Source organism: Anabas testudineus, chromosome 6 (genome assembly GCF_900324465.2).
Source record: "Anabas testudineus chromosome 6, fAnaTes1.2, whole genome shotgun sequence".
NCBI classification, from domain to species: Eukaryota; Metazoa; Chordata; class Actinopteri; order Anabantiformes; family Anabantidae; genus Anabas; species Anabas testudineus.
Window position 1 is genome coordinate 16,855,709 of NC_046615.1, and position 8,104 is coordinate 16,863,812.

General features: G+C 39.7%; 1 protein-coding gene across 2 annotated transcripts; it reads right to left on the minus strand.

Annotated features, from left to right (window-relative positions):
• Window positions 1-240: 240 nt before the first annotated feature.
• On the minus strand, window positions 241-7,654 carry taf3 (TAF3 RNA polymerase II, TATA box binding protein (TBP)-associated facto). 2 transcript variants are annotated; one of them, XM_026366099.1, is made up of 7 exons: window positions 7,288-7,654; window positions 6,597-6,839; window positions 4,234-6,044; window positions 4,056-4,138; window positions 2,168-2,423; window positions 1,778-1,884; window positions 241-1,157 (listed from the first exon to the last, which is right to left on the minus strand). In XM_026366099.1, exons 1-7 carry the CDS (start codon window positions 7,451-7,453, stop codon window positions 1,043-1,045), a joined length of 2,781 nt encoding a protein of 926 aa, XP_026221884.1. In that variant the 5' UTR covers window positions 7,454-7,654; the 3' UTR covers window positions 241-1,042. The 2 variants fall into 2 exon arrangements, with proteins under 2 accessions (XP_026221884.1, XP_026221883.1); XM_026366098.1 differs by having other exon boundaries at window positions 2,153-2,423; window positions 7,288-7,653.
• Between the last annotated feature and the right edge of the window lie 450 nt (window positions 7,655-8,104).

An 8,104-nucleotide genomic window follows, 5' to 3' on the forward strand; every position in this document is an offset into this window, starting at 1 on the left:
TCAAATCTAGGTTAATGCATTAAACAGACTGCTGCAAACCTCACCTCCTGACAAATTGTTTTGTCATCAAGTGTGATATGATCAGAACAAAAACCAACATCTGCAACTCAGTTTGTTAAAAATATCTCCCATCTATTTTTGTAAAGCAAATGCAAACAAACTGAATATTTTTAATACTAAAAAAGAAAGAAAAGGAAAGACGTCTGTCCTCATTGAAAATGAAATAAGTATGCACAAAAGTGGTTGGCAAATTATTTTAAATACATATTTTTATGGTAATGAGATTTATGTCTTAAAGTCTGTGAGTACACAGACTGTTCAACTTTAATATTGAAATTTCAGCGAAATGAATTACATTACAATCACAGCTACAGTATAACTCCAGGACAAATCCATATGAAGAAAAAATAAAAATACAAACATTAAATTTAAAAAATGTACAGAAATTACAGAAAATCATTTGAGTTAAAAACCAATATCTGAAAACGGATTTAACAAGTCAGAATCCTAAGAACAAAATGCACTTGGCTTGGAAGTTGGTATTTACACATTTATACAAGCCCGATGCCATCATCTTTATATACATGACATTTCAGTGATACTGCAAAAACTGGGGAAAGGTTTGACTTGGGCGTCATTCCTTTTGTGGAAACATGAAGGAAACACAAAAAAAGACGATGGATGTTAGTTGTTCTCTGGTTCTGCTTTGCTGCGCCGTCATCTACAAACTGTCATGGTCTCCTCCTATGACCATAATTGGCATGATCTTCATTGACTGCATATCCAAAACAACACGCAAGAAACAGGTGAAATTTACAGATGAAAGACCACAGAGCCCACATGAGAACTAAGGCTGGATATGTGCTGGTTTAACCCTTTTTTCCACAATGCAGTATGGCTGACATCATTAAAAAAATCATCAGAAGTTAATATCAGCCACAAATTTAAACTATTTTTTTTATTTTACAGCAGTGCCATGAGTTCAGTTCAGTGATGGCTTTCAGTCCAAAAAGAGTCCAAAATATGTGCTTTTTGCATAGTCTCAATGCAGTTTGTGTTTTCGTTTCTTGTGTTTTTTGTCCTTCTTCTTACTGGAACATTTAACACAGAACCACTGCTGATCCTCAGGAGGCGCTGTTAGGATCCCAACACAAGGCCTGAGCACACAAGAGAAGAAGAGACTTAGGAAAAGGTGTTGAGGAAGCAGTTAGGGCTGCAAAACCACATATGTGCACTAGTCCCCAAACTGTTACAGTATGAGGAAAATAATGACTTTAAACTCGCCTTTAATGAAAAAATAAAACAAACTTAATATTTTTGATCACAGCTGAGAAATATTGTTTTGACCTGTCATTATGAAGCATTATGGTTTCCTAGTAAACTGACAAAAAGTAGAACAGATAAAAACTCTGTAGTAACCTGTCTGAAAGTATCAATGGAAATGTAACATCTGCACACTGACTCTATGCTAAATATGTACTTAAATAAGACATTGTTGTTATACCAATAATTGTAGACACGGGGCTGTTTAACATTTATAATTTTGTAAATATTTTCCTATCTTTTGTGTTTCATTTGTTTTCCCCTGTTGAATGCAAACAAACCGTTACCCCGAAACCAAGGCACAAGCCTAAGAGTGAACTTTGTATAGAGTTATCACCACATTTATGCTGTAATTAGTGGTAACAAGTTATTTCAAGACAAAACATGGTACAAAGTGAGTCCACATCCAGAAAAGGAAACAAACAAACAAACAAAAAAAAAAAACGACTCTTACCAGTGATACCAATCATCACAATCATCACATCCTATCATGGGACTACCATCATCGGGTTTGTTGCATCCAGGACAAATCCAGATCTGGTTTCCCCATTCATCTCGAATCTTGGGTAAGTACAGACAATAAGAAGCATTAGCAAAACACAGTTTGGTGGGAAAACAGCTATTACATAAACAATGTAGATCAGTGAAAAAAAGAATACGTGTTTTAATATATCTTTTTATCATAGGTGTAAATAATTAATGTTCATAGAGTTTATCAGACTTGTTTACGCTGAACCACAACATACAGTCTTGCTTAAAGATGAACAAGATTTCCTGTTAAATTGTTTGTATGTTGCAGTTCACACAAAACAAGTCTACAAAAACTCACCACATAGGTACTGACAGTCTCAGTGACGACACTGCGGACTGGTGTTTTGAGGGACGCTGCAGGAGAAAGCATAGGAGCTGGGGAGAACAAAGCCGATGGGGCAGGAGCTGGCGGAAGTGGAGAAGCAGGTGGTGGTAGAGTGGGTACAACAGGGGACAGTATTGGTGGTGGCGGAGGTGTACGAGGGCGATTCCCAGGTCCAGACTTGGCAGCTGGGGTCCTTGGTGCTGGCGTCTTGGGCTCTGAATTTGGAACCACCTTGCTGATAACACTGGTGACACATAGATAAATACAGAAATTCAAATTAGTAATGGAAGATTTTACTCTATGTAGGACATTTAATGTAAAGAATCTAAATAAATTCCTAATTAATTTAGTAAATTAAATGTTTGAGAATTTGTTTAATTCACAATGACTTAAAAAAGCATCCTTGTGACATTTTAAGGAACAAGGCTTTCAAATATTTTTCATTGGCACATTTCAAGGATGAATGTACAGTGGCAGGAAAAAATATGTAAACCTTTTGGCATTTCATGGTTGTCTGCATTAATATGTCATTAATAGATCAAGAAGTTTTTAGGCATATCGTATTTGTTAATAATCTTGACTTGAGATGAAGATCAAGTCACATTTAATGACAAATTGATGCAGAAAACCATGAAGGTTCATAAACACACTTTTTCTGTTCTATTTTGTCTTTTTAATATTACAATGTTCAATATCTGTAGTCAGGTACTGAACATAAGATCTCAATCTCAGTGTTACTTAAAGCTACAATATGCAACTTGATCTAATATGAAACACAAAATCAATTCACTTTGCTCTACCCAACCCTGGCCCTCCCTGCTTCACTATGCTCTTCAACAGTCTGCTATGCTCCGCTACACCCTGCACAACCATTCAGGTAATGAATCAGAATGCTTCAAACCTTACTAATTAAGCAAAAACCCACCCTCTACAGCTCCATCTGCAGTGTCTAAAGGAACGCTACCACAGGTCCTTTCTCACTTCTGCCGTCACTCCATAATCTCATCACTGCTCTTAGCAAACTCAAATAACTGCAGACTTATGCACCCATTTATTCGTCTTACAGACTTTGTACATATTCATTATCATTCTTAGTTGTAATAGTAGTAAATTTGTTATGTTGTGTATGTTGCTAAATTGTCAGTTATTCTAGTTTTCTAATTTTCTACATATTATTTACATTTGATGCTGTTTTAACACCTGAATTTACTTCACTTTACCCTGAAAATAACTAAAATTCCCTGATAGGTTAAAGAGAGCAACCTCACTCAAAAACCTTTAGAAGCAAATAGCTCTGTTCCAGTGCCAGTGCTGTTCTGTGAGTCTGACTCCATATGAGGCATCAACAACATCAGTCGATCTCACAGAACACTAACGTTATACAGTATTTATAGCACATCCCTACTAAAAAAAAATCTGAAAAAGGTTTTGCACGGTTGCTTTTAGTACCACACCAGAATCTCTCAATATTAGAGCCAATACCAACCCCTAAATTCAGTACAAATACAAACTAATTTGTTTCTTTCCAAATAATATACATTTACCCACAAATCCCAACTTTTTAAACTGTATAAAATTGGGAGCAGTAGGTTTAAATCAGGATAAAGCCTATATTGTCAAAAACAATACAAAAATTTTCATCATATGTGTCACAGTTTTGAATACTACTATAAGAATAATATACTGTATATAACGATACTACAATTCAGTCTGAACCCAAAAAGTATTCCCCAGCCCACATAATATGCCATGGTAACAATCCTGCTGAACCCAGTAACCCTTGCTTTTAAAAATGCAAGAAAACAAGAATGCAACATAACGTGCAAAGAGATGATGGAAAAAGATTCAGCAGTTGAAACACTCATTCATTGCTTACATTTTGTCCTGGCCTGCTCCCACCCTGAGCGTGAGTCTGGGGATGACTGGAGATGGTACAGTGGCTGGAGTGTCTACTTTTACCTGAGGAAACAGGAATGACAAGGTAAATCTGCATGACACAATCATATGGCAACATAACGACACAAAAAAAAACAACAAAACAATAAAAAAGTTACCTTCTCCAGTCGAATTCTCTCTTTTTCTTTCTCTTTCTCCTTTTCCCGTTTCTCCTTTTCTTTCCTCTTCTCTTCTTTTTCCCTCTCCTTTTCTTTGGCTTTCTCTCGCTCCTTGTCCTTCTCTTTATCCTTCTTCTTCTTCTTCTCCTTCTTGTCTTTCTTCTTGTCCTTCTCTTTGCTCTTCATGTCCTTATCCTGGAGGATCGGGGCCAAAGGAGGAAGCATGGGGGGTATGCGCAGGCAGGCAGAGGGGCTGAACAGTTGTGGGACTTCTAGAGCAAAGGGGGCTAACGAAGATTGTTTCTGCCTCTCGTCCTTGCTTCTGTCTTTACCCTTGTCTTTCTTATCTTTGTCTTTTTTGCTCTTTTCTTTATCCTTCTTCTTGTCTTTGTGTTTCTCTTTCTCTTTCTTAGGGCCATCTCCATCTCTGGATTTGATCTTGATAGAACCCTCAGGCAGAGTAAAGTCTCGCTGAACAAAGTGCTCATCATCCTTCACTGCAAAGTCCTTCCAGGGCATCTTACTATCCTTGGAAAACTCCTTGTTTTTATCCCTGTTCTTATCCTTATTCTTCTCTTTTAGCTTGTTCTTGTCCTTTTCTCGATCTTTGTCTTTCGGCTTGTCTTTCTCTTTCTTCTTCATTTTAGTTTTGAGCTCCTTCTTCAGCTTTTTCTTGACATCTACTGGTGACACTATCTTGTTCTTCTCCTCAAATACCTTCAAAAGAGGTTCAGGACTAGGTGGAGAGGCTGATCCCGAAGACACATACTCCTCTTGGTTTGACGGGGGTGCGGACGGACCCCCCTGATTGACCTTTCGAATCACCTCATTGATTGAATCATCCATTGTCCAGTTTCCTAGGCCTACATGTGCTGGTAGGTGAAGTGGTGTTGACGTGTCTTTTATAGAGTTGCTGGTCCCCATTGGAACTTTAGGTGTAGATGGTTCCATAATGGTCAGCCTCCTGGGGCTGGAGAATCCATTGCTATCTGAATCAGAGCCAGAGGAGAAAGCAAAAGGATCAGGCTCCCGCTCAGCACACGCTCTGGCAATCACAGCATCAATGGAGTCATCGATAGCTGTATTATCAGGCTCTAGTTTCTTGAAGGGGCCCTCAGCTAACTCTCTGTCTATGTTCTGACGCATATGGATGTTCTCCTTGCCCATCCTCTCACTTAGAGCAGACAGAGGTAGCTCATGCACAACTTCTGCCTTGATTTGTGGTTGCGATGCTTTGACGGAACCCATCTTTGGGCTCTTGGGACTTTTAGGACTCTTCGTCCTACCTGGTGATTTCTTCCTTTCCTTAGACGGCTTTGGAGAATGGATAGGACTGCCGCCCCCTGGAACAGGAATTACCCCTTTGGGGGACTTAGTCCGTTGTCTGCCAGGAGATGAGACCTTAGGCTTTCTTCCTGGAGTTATGAGGCCCTTTGGATCAGAGTGTTTTGGTACCACAGGCTGAGGTCGGAAGGGAGGCAGGGCTCCAGAAGGTGTTTCAGGTGACAGTGGGTCGAGGCTATCGTGGGAAGGCAGCATACCTGGGGGAACGCGTTGTGGATTTAGAGAGGTAAGGGGCTCTCTGGGCTCAACTCCCCATTCTGGGCTGAGGCCAGGGTACATGCGCGGTCTCTTGGCAGTAGGCATCATGCCCATAGCTGCATCAGGACTGTCCAGGTGCCTCTTCAGTGGGTGGTTCTCATCATTGACCGTCTCATCTTCTTCCATTTCCTCCTCATCCTCTTCTAATGCCACCTGCATAGCTTCAGCTGAGGTGCCCATATCAGCAAGGACTTCTTCTTCCTCCTCTTCTAAAAACGTAACAGATAAAAAATTATTATTCAAATGAATCTCCTTCACTCCCATTTGTTTTAACACACATACAGGTTATTCTGGCAGACAATCCAGATTAGTTTATGGTTATTTGCTAAATCTAGTTTACCTAATGAACCAAGTATGGGTTCAAATTCAGTTTGTTGACTATTGTGTTGATTCCACTTGAATGTTTGTTTTGTTGAACATTAATGTACTATGCTGAGTGCTAAGTGTCAGCATTTAACTGTATATTTGTGACATAATTTCTGCATTTAATCAATACTGGTTAACTGTAAGTAAAGGGAGTGGAACAAATATTGAATAAAAAGAAAAAACACTGCACCGTCATGACTATAAAGTCAAATCACTAAGCTTTTGTTTTGGACTGCATTAGTTTATCTATAAGGTTCCAAATATTAGGAAATGTGTGTATTGTGTATTGTCTATAAAATATGATTTAGTTGAAACCATGTTATCACCACAAATTAACTGTTGAAAAACACAGATTATACGATGAGCGATGTACATGTAACTATTTATCTACTAACCTTCCTGTAAGGAGACCAGGGGTGGCATGTAATCTGGAATGTAATCTTTCCTCTCCTCTGCATCTCGAGCTCCAGGCTGAGGAAACTGCAGGACATTGTTTTTGCTAACAGGAAAGACTGGTGTCTGATGAACAAAGGGGACAGGCTCCAGGTTGTGGACATAATCCTCCAGCTCACTCAGACTGATGCCCAATAGCCTAAAAGCCTGGCTGACATCATCCAAGACTGGATCTGTTCTTCCATCTGAAATCCAAAATCAAAACAATCCATTAAGCCATGACACACATCATCTGCATGCCCCTGCACTATACTGTTAATAGGATTAATATTAACCTGACTACACACTAGTGATTGTGCATCACATACAGTGATGTTGCTGCTGTCATCCAACCTAAAGAAAGAAGCAATGCTCAACAGGTTTCAACTTAGTATAATTAATCATTTTAAGATAAAACAGTATATAAGCAACCAATGCATGTTACATGCCTAACTGACGACAGCTGAAGGCATCACAGACAAACTAATAATACAACATGACCGCTATTTAGCTGTGTAACGTTAGCTACTGTACTTTTTGACACATCAACCTTTGCTAGGGGGCGCCAGGTACAGATCCAGTCAACAACAACGTGATCGAGTACTTCGGGTTTCTAAGTTAAAAAGTAATCATTGTGATAAATAAAGCACTTACAGAGCTCAGAGTACCGATGGCAGACTCTGGCTAACTGCTGGATATATCTATGCAGCACATCGGAGAGCAGATCGCACGCAGTAAGCTGAACCGCATCCCAGCCCAGAGCCTGGCAGATCTGCGCCACCGAAACACGCAGCAGCGAGCGGGCATAGCTCTCGCACATCTCGCTAACTTTGTTACGGTATAAATCCCGGTCAATTCCTCTTCCAAAACATGCCCCCGGTCTTCATGTTTGACTGAACCCCTCGGGGGCTTGAGAAAACCGGCTACCGCGGTTGATTTTGGACATCTACTTCAGTAAATATATTGGCGCTTTTGCCAGAGTCGCCATCTTGATTCCATCGATAGACCCATCCCCGAAATCTACACCGCACATGCGCAGTAGAGAGCGTCTGCCTACACAGCTCCGTTGTGTTCGAACGGTTCATCAACGTCCGCAGATGCGCAGAAGAGCGTTCGTTAGCAGCAACGCAGCTACATGTAGCGTTGACTGGCAGTAAATCCATCAACGTTACATCAGTTAGATGTGTTCTCCCTAAGTATGGCTGAAAATGATCTGTTCTAAAGATGTTACTAATGATTTCTTCAGGAAGAGATGTGCACGTAAACCACTAACTAAAGCTTTGTTTCAGTTATCGCGTCACATGCAACAAACTGAGTCATACGGAGCCCCGTAAGGGTCATGGTAGTCCTTCCTGAATTCGAAGCGATAATGTAGTGGTTTTATTACCTTATTTAGTTTTTCTTGTCTTCAGAGTTATTTACATACATATATATATATATATATATATATATATATATATATATATATATA

Excerpts from the sequence above, each read along its gene's own strand:
- taf3 (XM_026366098.1), bottom strand. The coding sequence starts at position 7,453 with ATGTGCGAGAGCTATGCCCGCTCGCTGCTGCGTGTTTCGGTGGCGCAG. Across the intron at positions 4,139-4,233 it reads AGAGAATTCGACTGGAGAAG|GTAAAAGTAGACACTCCAGC; the intron begins GTAACTTTTTTA and ends CTGTTTCCTCAG. Across the intron at positions 1,158-1,777 it reads TGTGATGATTGGTATCACTG|GCCTTGTGTTGGGATCCTAA; the intron begins GTAAGAGTCGTT and ends TTGTGTGCTCAG.